The sequence below is a fragment of the Coturnix japonica genome, chromosome 5, assembly GCF_001577835.2.
Source record: "Coturnix japonica isolate 7356 chromosome 5, Coturnix japonica 2.1, whole genome shotgun sequence".
Classification (NCBI taxonomy): Eukaryota; Metazoa; Chordata; class Aves; order Galliformes; family Phasianidae; genus Coturnix; species Coturnix japonica.
In genome coordinates, this window is record NC_029520.1 from 108,215 (window position 1) to 126,035 (window position 17,821).

The 17,821-nt window shown below is 51.0% G+C and overlaps 1 protein-coding gene across 2 annotated transcripts in view; it reads left to right on the top strand.

Moving 5' to 3' along the window:
• The first annotated feature begins 501 nt into the window (after nt 1-501).
• KDM2A (lysine demethylase 2A) overlaps nt 502-17,821 on the top strand; it is a 31,942-nt gene continuing 14,622 nt past the window's right edge. For both annotated transcript variants that reach the window (XM_015863157.1, XM_015863158.1), the window contains exons 1-9: nt 502-609; nt 935-962; nt 1,608-1,712; nt 10,303-10,441; nt 11,550-11,628; nt 12,883-12,929; nt 13,295-13,473; nt 14,645-14,751; nt 15,366-15,459. In XM_015863157.1, coding sequence (XP_015718643.1) covers nt 590-609; nt 935-962; nt 1,608-1,712; nt 10,303-10,441; nt 11,550-11,628; nt 12,883-12,929; nt 13,295-13,473; nt 14,645-14,751; nt 15,366-15,459 — 798 coding nt within the window. In that variant the 5' untranslated portion in view covers nt 502-589. The remainder of the gene's footprint in view (nt 610-934; nt 963-1,607; nt 1,713-10,302; nt 10,442-11,549; nt 11,629-12,882; nt 12,930-13,294; nt 13,474-14,644; nt 14,752-15,365; nt 15,460-17,821) is intronic.

Sequence of the window (17,821 nt, forward strand, 5' to 3'; positions counted from 1 at the left end):
TGGGATGGGATGGGATGGGATGGGATGGAGACAGAGGCTGAGGTGATACAGGGACGGGATGAGGGTGAGATGGAAGTGGGGTGGGATGGTGCTTGTTACGTGAAAACCACCTGAGAGGAACCCAGCCCCCCGTTCGGACCTTTTTAAGTGCAATTCCAGCATGGCAGCGTGTGTTCACACGTGTGTGCGTGCACGCACGGCGTTCAGAGCAGGCGCCCACCCGTGCATGAATGACACTCCACGTGTGTGCACTCCCGCACGCACACAGCCCGGCGCGCGCACAGCCGCCCGCGGGAGCGCGCTCACCCGAAGAGAGAATTTTCCTGCGCGCATGCGCGGAGCCGTGCCCACGAGGGGGCGTGGCCAGCGCGCCGTCCCGGAGAAGCGGCCAGTGAGGCGCCCGCGGACGCGCGCATGCGCGCTCTCCCCCTTCTCTCCGGCGGGGCGGGGCCGGAGGAGCCGGGCACGGTGTGGCGCATGCGCACGTCGTCCCCCGACGGAGGGGGGCGGAATGGGAAGGGGCGCGGGGCGGCGCAGGCGCAGTGCGGCGGCCGAGGCAGTGTGTATGTGAGGCTCTGACGGGTTCAAAATGGCGGCGGCGGCTCCTGTGTGAGGAGGGGAAGCGCGTCCCGGGCGGGGAGCGGGCGGGCGGCTGACGGGAGGGAGCGGGCGGCGGGGATCGGGAAGAGGGCTCGGAGGGCGGTGCGGAGGACGAGGAGGGGGCGGCGGAGGACGAGGAGGCGCCGGGCCGGAGCGGGCCGGGTGCGGGGCCCGCGGAGCGGCTGTGGGCCGGTGGCTGGCGGGGCTGTCAGCGGGGGCACGGGGGGCGGCGGGGCCGGGGGGGGCGGCGCCGGCGGCGGGGGACACACGGCGCTCGGAGCCTGACCTGGGGGTTTTTCCTCCGTCTGCTGTGTTCGTGCCTTGCCGGCGGCAGGAGAGGACAAAGGCGCAGGAGGGACCTGGTGAGCCACCGGCGGCGGGGGGTCCGGGGGCCGAAAGTTTGGGGGGCGGCGGGAGGCGGTGACAGCTCCGGGGGGTGACAGCCGCGGGCCGTGGGGAGCGGGGACCGAGCGAAGAGCGGGGACGGCTCGGGGGTCCGCGCTTCTCTTCCCGAGCAGCTGCGGGGGGCTGTGGGCTTTCTGCCGCTTTAAAAGCGGAGGTGGAGGTGCTGCCTGACGCCGCCGCGTCACGTTGATCGGGGTCTGAGCGTGGGACTCCTCCGGGCCGGAGCTGCGGCGCGGGGGCTGCGCGGAGGGCTCGGTGCTGCTCCGTTCCTGGCCTGGGATGCCCCCGAGACGGTGGCCGTGTCCCGCGGAGGAGCTGCTGCTTTAACACGCAGCCCTGTTTTGTGGGCACCTGGCGGCTCCCTCGGTGCCTGTGGGTGATTAGCAGCAGGCACCCGGTCTTGTCCTCGGCGATGGTGCCAGTAGGACCCACTGCATTACGGACCCGCTGTCTTACAGAACAGCCTACAAAGTCATGCCTGAAGTTAGAGATGAAGTGTTAGAGTTGGGGTGGGCTCATTGCTGTGCTCCTGTTCAGGAAGGAGGGAGGTGGATGCTGTGTGGCCCTGTGCCCTGCCTCAATGTTTCCCTCTGGTTTCCAAGGAGGAAGAGGACGACGACAGCAGCCCTGGAGTGTCCTTCTCGCTTTCTTCAGAAGAGTCGGAGATGGAGCCCGAGGAAGAAAGGATCCGTTACAGCCAAAGATTAGTCAGTATTGGCCCTTACCAATCAAATTATTGGTTCTGCTCAGCTGAAGGATGAAAAGGCTTTTATGGGCAATATGTTTAAACAACCAAACAAGCGTTGTGATGGATGGCTGCGGGTGCTGGAGGCATCCTCTGTGGGTTTTGTTCTGCTGGAGGGCACTTGTCTGCTGAGCTCTGCGAGAGGGCAGCTGGGGGATGGCACTGGGGCACAATGTCCTGGAAGGGGCTGTGTGGAAATACAGCATGAGTGGCTGTGTAGCTTCTGGTGCAGCAGGTTTCTTCTGAATGTTCATAACAGCTTGGGAAGCTGCCGTAATGTATATGTCATCATGGACTTGATTTGAGTGTTCTGCAAAATTGGAGAAAACCAGCTTTGGCTTTGAGCTCTGATTTGCTTGTGCTTGTACAGGTATCTCCTGGTGTTTGTGTTCATATGGAGTTGTTCTAAAACTTGGCTTGTGGTTGCAATGCAAGGGGCTGTTGCTCCATGCCAGCAAGTTGATCTCATGTTGTTTTGAGGCAGTTCCCTATAGGAAGCTCAAGCACCAGCTCTGTGATAGCTGAGGCTGTGATAGGGTTTGTCTGTGAGTCACCGCAGCACATGCATTCTCTCCTTCAAGGTGCTGTCTATGAAGTTAAATCCTTATCCTTTAATGCTCTGACACCACTCAGCATGAGGCACTGCAGCACTCTGCGTTAAGCTCTGTCCTCGGATACAAGGCATTGTTGCTTCTCTGCTGCTGTGTGCCTGACCACAGGTGCTGGGACAGAAGGCCGCTGAGTGAGGACAGAGGCAGTTTTTTCAGCCCATGTGGAGAGAGGATGGTGCGCAGGCACCTGTGGATTGTCTGCAGACCTGCTTTGCTAGAGGCTTGCTCCTTTTGAAGCTGAATCTTTTTGGTTCCTTTTGTGGCTTTAATTTGGTAATGCTGCTAAAAGCTGTTGTCCTGCCTTATCCTGTTACCCTTGTTTCTTTCTGCGGCAAGTAGCTCAAGGTGCTGAGGGCAACCACCTGTAGCCAGCATCAGCTTCCTTTGGGAAAGGGCTTTGGGTTTTGATTAAACTATGATTGTAGCTATGCATTGGCCCTGCTTAAGTAACTCAAAACAGCAGGTCAAAAACAAGGCTGTTGGATGGTACTAGCTACCAGGAGTACTGGTTTAAATAAGTGATTGTGAGCTCACAGATAGAAACTGCAGGAAGAGCTGCTGTCTGAGTGTACCTGGCCTGAACTCCAGCAGAACACACTAAGCTGGATCAGTGGCTGCACGCTGTCGAGCTGCGTGTTCAAAGGGCTTGGGAAGGCACATGGGCAGCAAGCAGAGAATGAGGCTCACCTCCGCTCAGTGGCCTTGTGCTGTCCCTGCTGGCCTGCAGCCCAGAGGAGGCATGGCCCCAGTGTTTGAGGTGAGGTTTAGTTTGTGCTTTGCTCTTTGTGGGCGCCTCCTGCTTGCTGTGCTTTGATGAAGCTTCCATGTTGGAGGACCTTGCAGAGGTGTTTGGTTTTCTTTTCTTGGATGCGTTCTCTCAGCTCTTTATCCAACTCTTATGGTTTATTTGAATATCGTACTCTTAACGTATGCACTGATCTTGTGAGTTGGTTTCCATGTGTCTGCATTAATACTCTTAGATGGGGGGAGGAGGTGGATGGTAGTGCAGTACACACCTGTGCTGCTGTGAACAGTGTTTGTCTTGTGTGTGACTGACAGCAACAAAGGAATAAATATGCTCTTAAAACTACATCCAAGTGTGATAGTAGTCCCACCAGGCAAGCATCCTGAATCAGAATAGTTGATCAGTGGTGAAGAGGCTGGGAGATGGCCACCACCCCAAGGACCAGTCCTGCCTGCTGGGGTCTATAACGTTGCCAGGTCAGCAGTTGTTATCTCAGGCATGGTTCCAGGTAGGACAGCGGCCTGGCAGAGCCTCCATCTGCATTTGCCTTAGAGGCTGATGTCTGGGAGCTGAACGCTGCTTCATGGGATGCGGGATCACACCTTAGATAAAAGTCATCAGGAGGACGGCTCATCCAGATGGCTGGCCCCCACCTCTAGCAAACCTGGCGAGGCTGGAGAGGTGGCAGCCTGCAGCAGGGAGACTGGGTGGGGTAGGAACCTCCTCAACCAGCTTGGCTGCTGGAGAGAGCCTACAGTGCAGCCACACCCTCCAGCACTGGGCTCTGGCACGAAGCTGTGTGCTGCCGAGGCCCTGGTGCCTATCTGTGGCTGCTTGGTGGCACTTCATGGCAGCCACTGAAGACTGGTGACACAGATGAAGGGGAATGGGCTGTTGGCGGGTGAGAGCTGAGCTACTTACTGCAGGTGCTGGAGCATGCCAGGGAACACTGTGCCCATCACTTGGAGCAGCCCATGTCCTGCCTTAGCATTGCTCTGCCCTCCGATGGGAGCTTTTTGTGAGATTAGAGAGAAGGCCTGTCCCTAACAGCTAGAACCTGAGGCCTCTCCTGGAAGCAGCAGTTCACGGACCTGTCCTTAATTGTCACTATCTGTGCTACCCTGGATGGTAGTTCGTATGAACTCTGTGTGGAGCCATCAACTGGTGGGTGGTAGGGATGGGACTTGGGACACTGCTGCAGTGGTGTGCTGCCATTATGCTGGCGTGGGCAACAAGGCTGTCTGTGCGTGGTGGCAACAAGGCTGACTCTCATTCTGTGGTTTCCAAGTTGTCTGTGCTGGTGGTACCAACTGGGGGTGGGAGGGGTGAAGCGAAGTGCAGGATGCAGCCATGGATTGGGAAGGCTCATTTGTCAAACAGATCAGTGATGAAGCTCTAGCCCTTCTCATGTGGGCATTGCCCCAGGGCTGTGAGAGGAAGGTTGGGAGGGTATGGGAAGTGGTCTCGCTGCTTGTGCCCAGTGAGGTGGCAAGGAAGAGTATGTGTCCTGGGTGAGTGCAAGAGCTGCAGGTGCTGAAGCATGGATACCTTCCCATTGCCTGAAGGATTGGTCTGCCAGAGCCTGGTGCAAAAGCTAGTCTTGGCCAAACATTGCTCGCTGCTGGGCACACCTCTGTTTCCCAGTCTGGTCTGGGCCTAGGCTGATCAGATGATTAATCTCCAGCATGCCTCTGCCTCAAGCTGAAGACACTATGAATGAGTCTTTCCCAGTGACCCAGGTAGAATAATTGAGCCCTGAATAATTTAGGAACTCTGTTCAGATTTGTTCTGGGCCAGACGTAGGGACTGAGAAGGGAGAGTTTGGCTCTTTGGCAGAAGCAGGCAGCTTCTGGGAAGCTCTGGAAATTCCAGTGAGCATTTAGATACTGGAGGAGCTTCACAGTCCCAGGGAGAACATGGCCCTGAATCCAATGGGGTGTTCTGTATTGACAGGGAGGGATGCAGGAGGTGAGCAGCTCTGCTGACTTCTTGCTGTTCCGAGTCTGAGCACACCTTGTGAGCATCCTGAAAGCTGCAGTTGTGAGGTAGAACTTGCAAATTGCACCAGTGCCTCCTGTTAACAAGCAGCAGGTTTTCTCAGGGCTAACAAGATAGAGCTATCCACATACCCCCAGTGTATCTTTATTGCCGGTTAATTACATCATGAGCAACCCAAACTGGTTGGTTTCTGGGGAGCACTGATTCACTTGGGGCAGTGCTGGGTGGTCTGCTCAGAAAGCAACAAGGTAGTTGCTCCTGTGCCTGTCTTGCTGCCCTTCTGCCATCACTTGAGAAGGGTCCTGTGGATCTGAGAAGCAGGGGGAGACATAGTGATGGGGGAGAGGAGCTGGCTTTTACTCTGCTCTGTTCAGTGGGTCTGTGTTTGTGCGTCTCAGTTGCTGTAGAAACAGTGCTGGTAGTGAGCGGTGTGAGCTGTCAGGGGACAGCACTGTGCGGCTGCGTCTTGAGGTCCTGAGGGCTTTGGGAGAGGAGGAGCTGTGCAGTAGGAGGGATCAGTAAGAGGGATCAGGTCGTTTCTTGCCAGGGCTGTTATCTGGAGAAGCAGATCCCAACCGATGAGGTGTGTTCTCCCTTTGAGAGAGATACCCATCAGGGGTGGACCCTTCTGACATTGCTCCCTTCTTTGCCTAGTCTCCTCACTAATTATAAAAGCCTGTGGGCTGAGGAAGGAGTGAGACAGCACTGCAAAACTCGGAGAGGAAGATAAGAGAGGTGCTGGGGAAGGATGAGAAAGCAGAGATGCCTATTTAAAAAATAATAATAATTTTTAAAAATACCATTGAAGAGTGTGGCCTGTGCTGTTGCATTCTGAGAGTCTTCGTTCCCCCTTGCTCTCTTGCATACTGCAGCTGTGGCTTTGGGATGTAGCTGGGGCAGCCAGAAGGGAAGGAAGCAGGCTGGCAGTGTGCTATCCTATAGGGTTAAGCTGTCTGTGTGTCTCTAACTTGCTGTAGAATGCTATTTCCATGTGTCACTGAGCCCCATTTGGAATAAGGAAGGGGCAAACACTAGACTTCTAATGAGGCAGAAGGAGCATGTGATGCTGTTACGACCATGTGGAGGAAGGAGGACATCTCCTTTTTGGTAGATGGACATGCTGATTGTGTTCATCCCTGGGTTGGTTTCCTTCTTTGCAGGCATCCTTGGCTTGTCTGTTTAGAAGACCACATTAGAGTAGCAGGAGCTGTGCTACAAACCGTGTGCCCAAGCAGTCCAGCCTTGTTTCATGGGTGCGGTTGGTCAGATCTGGCAGTGGGGCTGCTACAGAGCTGGGCCAGGTCCATAGGAATCCCACAGGGTTAGCTCTTCCCTGCTGGGAAACCTGAGCTGCCTGATACAAAGCTCAGCAGTGTGGTGCAATGTGGGTCTGGAGGATATAGGGGGAAGCATGTATCACTTTCAGACCTGCCTTTTTGGAGAAGTTTGGCCTATCTTGTTCTGTTTTTTGCCTTCCCAGACAATGCAAAACGGGTCACAAAGCCGATAATGCTCATCTACCTGACTGTAGCATGTGTGCTGGGGAAGTCTTGGCAGGGGAAGAGCTGTATACAGTATTTTTTTCCCTTGAATTTTGTCTGATGTGGAAAGGGTGAGAGGTAACCTAAACAGATTTGCTCCGTTTAGTTGGGAAATAACAAAGCTTAACTTTTTGTGTGTGTGTGTGTCTGCTTTTTAACAGTATGTAGTGCTCAAAAGATTGGTTTTCAGTCCTGGAAGGTAGCATGGAGGATGACTTGATTGTCTTTTCTGAGCTTCCTCACTTATGGCATGGAAACAGGGTCTGTGTTGGTACCGAGGCGTTGTGGCCGTCCCATTAAAGCCATTTGGGAAGGTCGTGCACATAAAGTGGGTGGCAGGAGACTGGAGAAGCTACATCCCTTACTAAAGCAGTGCTAACTCCTTGGGACTGTTGCCAGACGTGCCCATCTGTGATCTGATCTAGCACATTCTGCCCTGTGGTTGGCAAGCGTGTGGTGCAGCTGCCAGACTCTGTTCCCTGTGCCCCTCTTCTGCCTTTAAGCCTTGCTCCAATTCCTCAGTTACTCCTTGTGTATATCCAATTTTGTAACCCAAAAATGCAAACCAAAGCTCTCTCCCTGCTCATGCTGAAAGGCTACCAGCTCTGCTTGTGATGGGAATCCCTCCTGGAGCTGCAAAGTCTGGAAGAGCTCCAGCTCTGCCTGGACTTCAGTCTGGTCCTGAGTCTGCTGCTGGGAGCAGGAAAGTGCAGCCTGGGATGCACCAGGTCACCTTTGCAGGTCTTGAGAAACTTGGGAGGTGATGGGGGGGAGGAGGGGGCTACGCAGTGCCCTTCTCCCTGATGTGAAAGGTTCCACGTGGCCTTTGGGGTGGCTTTTGTGAATAGTGGAGCTCAGTGTAGTGTCCAAGCAGTGTTTGGCATGAGGGGCTCGGACACAAGCATGGAACCTGCCCATGTTGTCCACATCAGTGACATGTGAGGGAGACTTACATGCAGCAAGCTGCCCTGGAAATACAGCAATAGAGGGAGGGAGAGTGAGGGGTGGTCAGGTCTGATGGAGAAAGAGGTATCCTAAGGACCGGAGATGCTGGGGTGTCAAGGAGAGGGTGGCAGTGCACAGGACAGGAAGTCACTAAAGTGCTGTTGGTTTTACTTTCTAAGTGCAGGAGGCTCTTTCAGCTTAAGAATGGCTTGTTCTGTTTTCAAGTGTGACCTTGTACTCATTTTATTCTCTCAAGAAAAAGCTCATGGGAGAGCAGTCTTCTGTTCCCTCACTGGCTGCTGCGGTGGAGGGGTGTGTCCAAGGGACATCCCAATGCTGTGGAGGTGCTTCTCAGTGCCGTGGAGCAGGAGGGTCAGAACAGAAGGGATGGCACTGCAGCTGCCTGCAGGATTCATATTATGCTTCCCATTTCCTACATTAAGCAAATGGTACCCAGGAGGGCCAGAAAGCAGTGGTGAAAGACAGCTAGCATGGCTGAGAATTGCTGGCTGCTTTTGAAGGGTGACCAAAAACTGCCTTTCTTTTGACCCTGTCTGCATCCTGCTCTGGGCTGCTGGTCAGTTCTTAGGAAGACTCAGGATGAAAAATGGCTGCATCCTAACACATATCACAGAGTTAAAAAAGCAGTATTTGAGTCTCACTGCTTGGTGCTGAGCACTGTGGTTGTCCCGTAGGGATGCATAATGTGCCTGACTCACATTGCTCTGCCGCAGCTAGTCTTCCTTTGGGACACCAGAGATTCTCATAGAGGCGGTTTTCAGATGCCTGGTGGTCTTGGTGTGGAAGTGCCATGTCCCTGGCAGAGCTGTTGGTTGGCAATGGGTAGGAAGAGCTGTGGAGAAGCTGCAGGCTCCAGCAGAGGAGTACCCAGCTGCAGCAATCTGCCCACAGTCCTGGTAGATACTTTCTCTCCCAAAATGTGTGCTTGGGAGTGCACAAGCCTTCTCCCTGTCCTCCGCGTGCACTGAAATGTTGTTTTTCCCCACCCTGCCAAGACAATAATGGCATGAAAGCACTGAAGCATCCTGCACTTGAGTGGCATTGTGTAACTGATGGGAGCCATTTGTATTGTGGTGGTTCTTCTGGGTCCTCGGCAGTGCCTGGGATGCTGTTCTATAGATCTGAGAAGCTGGGCCCTTTCCTGCCCATAAGAACAACCCAAGCTGAGGGGATCGTTCAGCTGATGCTGTGGTGGTAGCAGCTTGAGAGTTAGACTGGAATGTTAGAATGGTGTGGCTGGAGGAGACAGTCCCCTTCCTTAGGTGTTACGCTTGCAGTATGGGAGCATGTACACAAGTTAAAGGACAAGGTTGGATGTATCTAGTCTGTTTTCCCCCAAGCCAGCCTGCTGTAAGTGTAGATGGTGCAGCCTAGTCCTCTGCTCACCTGATCCTAAACAGGTGGGAGCCAGGGGCCTCAGGACACAACCACTCCATTCTGCATGTCTTCTAATGAGCCTGGCATCCCATGGGCTTTTGTCTATGGGATGGATTTTGGGAACACAGCAAAATTAATGCCTTGGTGGGGGCTGGCAGCTTGGAATGGATCTGTTTTGGAAATGGTAGGGTGAGACTGGGGTACTGCAGGGAGGAGAGAAAGCTCCCCCCAGGTGCTCGCTCAGGTTCTGTGACATGTGAGGCAGCCCCTGGGATGGTGGAAGGACAGAGCCAGAGAGGTGCCCTGCTCTTCTCCAGGAGACTGGAAAGGAGAGAGATGAAACTGTGACAGGAGACACACAGGGATTAGGACACCAGAGGTGCACTCTTGCCCCTCAGCATCAGAGGTGTCCCCAGCTGGGACAGTGGGCTGCTGGGTCTGTGGCCCCATGGCTTACTTCAAGGTGAGGGCTGCTGCTCTTTCACCTCCCCATCCATCCCTGGCTGGCTGCTGCTAAGAGCATCTCTAACTAGGGGAAGCCAGCCTGGTGAACACAGAGCAGGCTGGCAGTTATCTGAGGGGAATTAGGGAGCATTCCCACGATGACTCTGCCAGAACGCAGCCAGTCTCTGGAGGAGTGGCTAGCAGCTGGGGACAGTAATTTCTTCCAGATCCAGCCATGCTAGGAGAGGATGTCTGTTAGGAATCCGGTACAGATGTACTTACGAGACCTTCTGAGAAGAAGGTTGTTCCTCACAAATCAAACTTATGCGCCTAATTGTAACCAAAGATGAAAACTTGAGAGCATTTTGCAGCATAAACTCCTTCCTTTGTCACTTTGGCATTCTAGCAGGAGTTTAAGTTCACAAATGCTGTGCAGAAAAATATTGGTGTACCTGTAAAAAGGATGGGAAACTGATTCTTCTTCCTTTGTCCCAGTTACACCAAGCTGTCTCTCCTTATCCCTTGCTGGTGTTAGTGCTCAATGGGAGCAGATAGCCTGTCTGCTGTGCAGTCTGCCATACACAAATGTGTTAGTTGTAGGGGGAGCAAATCTGATGGTGTGTTTGGGGTCCAGGACCCAGGTTGCCGGATTGGATTTCAGCATATCTGCTGAAAATTGATACCAGCAGTGTTTGCTGGGCAGGAGGCCTGGGGGATAGCATAAAGCATAGTGGCATGCAGTCTCCTCTCTGGGAGCAAGGATGTGTGGGTTCACAGAGACTGCTTGCTGCTGGGTGGAGGGGGGACAGCTGAGAGCTGGGTGTTCCTTCTGGGACATAACTCTCACTTCTTGGCCTGTTCTCTCCGCAGCGTGGCACAATGCGGCGGCGTTACGAGGATGATGGCATATCTGATGATGAAATTGAAGGGAAGAGGACATTTGACCTTGAGGAAAAGCTCTCTACCAACAAGTTTAATTCTACCTTCGTCATCTTCATGGAAGGCAAAGGTTTGTGCTCTGGCTATGGCTTGTGCTGTTGCCGTCTGTAACCAGACAGCTACTGTGGTTTTCCTCTTCTCCACTGCAGTGTGGTGTGTGAGGTGACCTTTTCTCCAAGCTTTTAAGAGAAAGCTGACAGTGATCACAGCTGGATGTGTTTTCTGCATCTGACTACACACTGAGCCTTCCTGACTGCCAGCGTGAAGGGCAGTTGTAGTGATAATCAAATCCCTTTCCAATGTCCTATGCTTTGCTGATTTTTGTTTTCCACTAAAGCCGAGGAAACTGACTGCTGTTCACACTAGTTCTGTGCTTTCCTCTCCTGTAAACTGCTTTTGTAACCCATGTGGAGCAGAGGAGGCAGGAATGTTTGCTTGCTCCCTTGCAAGTCCTGCAGCAGTCCCCAAGCAGCTTGCTGGCAACATGGGCCTTATCAATAAAAGTTTGCTTCAAGCTTTCCAAGTCCTTAAGCCAGGGAACTGATAACGGAGTATGTATGGGAAGTGGCATGAAGTAAGCTCACTCTGGAGAGAGATGTTCCAGCCTGCAGCTCTGCAGGCTTGCTAGTACACGTGGCAACCAGGAGCTGGGTTTGCCTGGGACAGCACCTGGAATTGCAGCCACATGTCTGCTAGATGCTCAGCTGAGAGTACATGGGATCTCCGTGCTGTCTTCTACCACGTGCACAGATCAGTAGGATGTCCTTTCATCACACAATCAGTATAAGCCCTCGTGAGGATTTACCATGAGGGAGGAGGTCCCACTTGGCTGTGAGTTTCTTAGGAAAGCGAGGACCAGAAGCAAGCCCATGCTGTTTCCCTGTCTAGCCCAGCCTATGGAGCAACTCCCCCTCCCTCCCAAGCGGTTGCCTAAGAGCTGTCAGCAGCACACACCATGCTGCTTACAGAGCTGACACAAAGGAGTTCTGTGGGAGCATGGGAATGGCAAAACTCTTTCAATGGACAGCTGTGCCACCGAGATTTGAGGAGCAGCCCAAGTAGAGTCTGAAGCTAGTCTGCAGGGAGCAAGGTTGAACTAGAGATCCTGTCTAACTTCTGTTTTTATATAATCCTCTGTAGGAGTCTCACCTAACACCTTCCTTTTCTCTCCTCACCAGACTTCACAGTTGAATACATCCAGAGAGGTGGCCTGAGAGACCCCCTCATCTTCAGGAGCTCCGATGGCCTGGGTATAAAGTAAGTGTTGGAGCACAGAGCAGTGGGTGGCTGTGGCCTGATTTCTAGTCTGACTCCATGTCACAGGCAATGTGATACTGGTCACTGGATCTGTGCTCTGTCAAGCCAAAAGGACTGTGCCCTGTCCACACTGTTGAGAAAACAGAAAAAAGCATCTTCCATCTCACTTATCCTATTGTTACTAGTCTGCTTGGGCTTAAAATGGGAGAATTGAATTGGCTGTATGTGATCACAGTTCGAGCAGGTACCTGGCAAATGTTACTACTACTCTGAGGCAACATCTGGCTTGTTTGGGATTTTTTTTGCCTAATAATGCAGGCAGACATTGCCAAATATTCTACAAAATGCTTGACCATCTGGCTTTTTCCAGAAGTCAAACCTAGTCTCTCCAATGTGTTTACTGCTAAGCTGCCATCTCTCTTACTACAGTAAGTCAGTTAAGGTTTACTGTTTTGAGTATAAAGCTGTACTGATTGAAGATTTTGTGCTGTTTGGTGGTGTACCTACTGTTGGGTATGTATATGCAGCACGGGTAGGATATGTAGTTTTAGGGCAAGGAACACTACCTCAAAACATTACTGCTGTCAAGGTGGAGGAATAAGTTAGCTTTAGCAAACTTTGTCAGAACCACCATCAGCAACATCAGTCTTAAATTCCTCAGCTAACTATGAGAAAATGGACAGTACATAATAGAGTGCATGGAACACTGTGCTGTGATGAGTATGTGAAGAAATGGTGCCAGGCTCAGTCTTAGCAGCTGGCTGACTTTGGAGGACACAGATTTGGTACTGAGGGTTACAGTGGGGGTGAAACAGGATTCCCTTGAGCTTTTGTTTATTTCTCTGGGTCTGGAGCTGCTTGAATGACTCCCTGCCCACTGTGCTTGTGACAGCAGCATTTGTGTAGGTACAGTCAGAGTAGTTATGTTGTGTTAGTCAGTATACTGCCTCTACTAGTCAAGTTGTGCCCTTTGTATTGAGACAATCCATGCAAACAATCTTTAAAATGAGAGCTGGGATTGTGTAGTTCAATTTATTTGCCAGAAGTCACTGTGTGTAGGTATCACATTCTGTTTCCAAATCATTCTTGCTTACCCAGACTTGTGCCACTAGAGACCTAGATGCAAGGTCTTTGTCTATCTTCACCTGCACCCATCAGACAAAAAAAAACACAGTGCAGCTGAGAAGAGGTTGCAGGTGGGAGGAGTGTGAAGTGCTTCATGATTTTTTTTTTAGCAAGGTGTTTGTCCCACAGGATGCCAGATCCGGACTTCAGCGTGAACGATGTGCGGCTGTGTGTTGGTGAGTGTCTCTCGTTGTCCAGGAGCCACAGTGAATGTCAGTTGGAAGATAAGGAAAAACAGGGAGTCGTCAGGTGTATCAAAGCCAGAAGCCTGGTTTTGTGGCACCCCTATTGTGCAGCTGGTTGAACCTGAGCCATACTTTGCTGGTGGGTCACAGCCTTTACCTGCTTGAGCAGTCTAGTTTGTCCTGCTTCAGCAGCTTCTGTTTTGATGTGGGTATGAAAGAAGATGAAGCTATGGGAGAGGCAAAGACATTGCAGGCATGTGTGGGTGGGTTCTTTGAGGAGGAGCATCTAGATTGTCTCTTCTGGGAGGCTTGTTGTGCACAGGAACAGCTCCAGTAATATTTGTCCATTCTGGCAGGGAGCCGGCGGATGGTGGATGTCATGGATGTAAACACACAGAGGGACATAGAGATGTCCATGGCACAGTGGGCACGCTACTATGAAACACCTGAAGCTGAACGGGAGAAACTTTACAATGTCATCAGCCTGGAGTTCAGCCACACCAAACTGGAGAACCTGGTGCAGAGACCTGCTACGGTCAGTGCAGTTTTTCCTGCAGGGAAGTCCCTTCCCTTGTGCTTGTTATCCCCTGTTCTCAAAGTGTGGCAGGAGAGGAGATGTTCATAGCATGTGTGGGCTTAGCCAGGGTTGTGCTCTGGAAGCTGTTGGAGCTGGTTCTGTGTTTGACTTGGATATAGCAGCTAATCTTACAGTGTACTGGGGCTGATCAGCCTCAGCTGTAGCGACCATGGTGCATGATTCTGCAGAGAACTACATTGTTCACTACCTGTTGGCAATTAGAAAAATGGAAGTGATTTGCAGAGGAATAACGGAATAAACTGCTCCTGCTGGCTGGATGACAAGAACAGATGCAGAGGTCAAACAAGCATCTGAGTTTGGATAGAGAGGTGCCGTGTGTTGAGGCATAATGGGAATGCTATCTCCTGGCCTCTCCATTATCTGGTCCCATTGTCTCTTTGATACTGGGTGCCGAGCTTTCAATGCCAATGAGGCCTAAAATCAGATGACATGGCTCATCAATGCTTGCTGCATTTTGGAAGAACAGCAAAATCTGGAGTGAAGGTTCATGACTTGTTAGGGTAACGTGCAGGTGTCTGACTCCACAAGGTGGCAGGAAGTGTAGTTGATGTAAAGTGCCGAAGTCTCTGAGGGCATGGAGTGCCCTGGAATAGGGCACAGCATTCTGTCTGTAGGGCAGGTGGAGAACCTGCTGACCCTACTGAAGTGTGACAAGTGGGGTATCTGAGGTGAATGTCCTGAACTCCCTCTGCACTTAGCAAAGAGAAACAGGCAGCTCTGAGGGCCACTTGTTTCTCTCTGCTAACTGTAGAGGGAGCCTGGATGTCTGTGCTTGCTCTCCATTCTTGTGATCTTGCTGTGGTGTTTGCTACTCAGATTCATTCAGAGGATCACTGACTTGAGAACAGCTGATCTCAAATGCTTTACACATTGCAGCAGGGGCACAAGAAAAGCTGCTAAGGTGTGCAGGAGCCAAAACGGGAGTGTTGTGACCATTCAGCTAAAACCAGAGGCTCTCCTTTTCCTTCCTAGGTCCCACAGTTTGTTGTGGTTATGCTCTGAGCTGAGCTTGCTGGCTGTGTGTGCCACCACAGTAGTTATGGTAGTTCAGTGCAAGGGTATTGTGCACCTTTCATTCATACTCATGTCTCTTGCTTTTCTGCTGCAGGTGGATCTGATTGACTGGGTTGATAACATGTGGCCCAGGCACCTGAAGGAGAGTCAGACAGAGTCTACGAATGCTATTTTAGAAATGCAGTATCCAAAAGTACAGAAGTAAGTGATTTGTTTTCCTGCCATTGGCACAGCTCAGGATCTCTTGCAAGAAATCAACCCAAGGGAGAAGCAATTTGCTCCAAGGGGGGGAGTGGGAGGAACAGCTGTGCCACCTTGCACCCCCCTCCATCCCATTAATTTTAGTGGGTGACATTTGCATTGATAACTCTGCAATTAGTTATTAAAGCCTGTGCCTCGTGCTGTGGGGGGAAGGTCAGTCATGTCACCTCAAGGAGCTTTGAGGAAACTGTCGGGGCTTACTGCTTTGAGGCATCAGGAGTCCCCTGAGTTGTGAAGTGCTGCCTGTCCTTCACTATAGGTCAGACCTGGGACTTTAGAGTTTCTAAAGTTGCTGATAGAGTGAGGATGAAAGCTCTCCTCTTGCCTGGACTAGCTCTTCTTGCAGGGGCGTGGCAGAAGTGCGAAGTGAGCTCTCCCACAAATCTTCACCTCCCTGCAGCTAAAGTGCTTAGCACTGCTGCGATGGGTTTCAGGCAATGCACTGAGCAATTGGTTGGGGTTTGGGCATTGTGTTCACTTTGAATATACTGCATTTATTTAAAAATGTGGATCACCACCTGTTTTCACCTTCTTCTCATTTTGGTTCTCACCAGGTACTGTCTGATGAGTGTCAAGGGCTGCTACACTGATTTTCATGTGGACTTTGGTGGTACTTCTGTGTGGTACCACATCCACCGAGGAGGAAAGGTAGGAGGACAGTTCCTGTTGGGAAATGTGAAGGTGCTTTAGGGGTCAATTTCTAGTGTCATCTTGTATTGATCCTTGAAGATGCAGGTCCCAGGCAGTGGACTTAAGTCTTTTCACCCTAAGCTTGTTTATGTATGGCTCTTAGAAGTAGCTCAGGCACTCAGAGGTCCACCAGGCACAGGCTGAAAACCCACGCTGTAGAGATGATGCTGACAAACTTTACAAAAGACTGTGGGTGGTATAGAGTATAATGACCCCATTCATTCAATGCCTTGGGTTTCTGAGGGAACATTTGGCTACATGACTGATCGCTTCTTGGTGTTGTGCAGACAGCAACCCTGGAAGCAACAGCAATCAAAAGAAAAATACCTAAAGAAAAATGAGAGCCGTGTAAAGTTTAGTTGTCCAGGGATTTTGAATAGCCAACAGATGTGTGAGGGTGTCACCTTAAAACATCAAGTGATTTCAAAAGTAGAAGCTTTCAAAATGAAGATGAGGGAAAGGCTTTCAGTGCAAAACATATTTTAATGTCTTTTTTGGGGTAGCAGTAGTTCTGAACTGAGGCTGTTTAGTCTGGGGAAGAGGAGTCTGAGGGAAGACTTATTGCTCTTTTCAAATACCTGAATGGTGATTGCAGTGGGAGCAGTTCTGGTCTCTTCTCACTGGTGACAGAACGAGGGGAAATTGCCTCGAGTTGCACCAGAGGAGATTTAGGTTGGATATCAGGAGAAACATCTTTACAGAAAGGGTTGTTAAGCACTGGAATGGACTCCCCGGGGAGGTGGTTGAGTCCGCATCCCTGGATGTTTTTGAAGACCATTTGGATGTGGTGCTCAGGGCCATGATTTAGCAGAGGGTTGTTAGAGGTAGGGTAGTATGATTAAGTTGTGTTTGGACTTGATCTTTAAGGTCTTTTCCAATCTGAGCAATTCTGTGATTCTGACAATGTCAGATGTGAGCTTCTTGTCTGTAGTCATTTCCTGTGGTTGAATCAGTCCAAAACTTAAAAACTGAACCCCAGTTCTTTTGAGATAAAGTTCCCCAGGTTACAAACTTTGTCTTTGCACAGTTTGCTCCCCAGTCAGTTGTTTCCAGACAGAGTCAAGCAGGGATTTCTCTGTGCCAGGTATTCCTTACTCCAGCTTGATGTATGTGGGCCTGGTTTGAAGGAAGCCCATCTGGAAGCAAAAATGTAAAAGTGGCAGTCCTCTCTCCTGCCCTTAGCAAGGTGAATTGCACCTTAAACTCTGCGTATGGTTAGATTTGTTGCATCTGTAGCAATTCAGATGCTTTAACACTGAAGGAGCTAGCTTATGCTTGCAGAGTCAAATGGCCTAGCTAGCATTTCATCTACCCTAGAGAGCACAGTTATGTTCAGCAAGTGAAACTTAAACAATACCAAGTCCTTGCTGGGAGCAAATCAATAGCCATGAGATGGATGCACCCATTGTCACTGATAGTCTGTGCTTCAGCATTATAATTGCATGGAGAAGGTTGTGTTTAAATTTTTTGCTAACTGCTATTGCCAGCTGTACTGTAGTTAAGGAAACTTGGTACTGCTGTTCAGGGGACCAACACAGCAGGTTGAACACTGTATAGTATAGTGAGTTGGTGCAGTCAGAGCAGGGAAATCTGATGGTAGCTCACTGTGCTCACTGTCCCAGCTCCTAAACTTAGCCCTTGAGAACAACTGGAAGAGTCCTGGAGCCTCCTGGTTAAAGCTGTCAATCACCCAGGGTTGAATTCATTAAGGATCCTCTGCAGTGAGTGAGAACTGATCTGTGGGAAGAAATTGGCTACATGGACTGCTACTGGGAAATTATACTATCCCATCTTTCTCCACTGACTTAAGCTGGGTTTTGGGAAGGCAGCAAACTCTGTCCCACTTTGAAGAATCTGAGCTTTCAACCTACTTCTTTTTGCAAAGGAGTTGTAGCTGCCAGACTGTCCCATAATTCTGATTTGTGGCTCCACTGATTTCTCGTAAGACAAGCTAACTGTCTGAAGAGCCTAGTAGAGGGGTAGATATTTACTGGCAAACCTGTACAGTGCAAAGGCTGAGAAATACAAATCTAGTTCAGCTGTAGTTCTGAATAACACATCAGCATTCAGAAAGAGACAAGTAAATATCTCCTTTGTTTCACTGCTCTCATGTCTTTAGTGGGCTTTATGTCTGTTGACACTGACTTTGTAAGTAATGCCTTACAGAGCATTGCAGGCTCAGTCTAGAAATGGCGCTTGGTGCATCAAAGGAGGAAGACCCTTGTTCAGTGGCTCACTCTCTCAGATGGGACAGCTGCTTTGGTTGCTCAACTGGGGATTTTTGCAGGTCTGCATCCTCTGTGGGTGGGAAGGCGAAGAT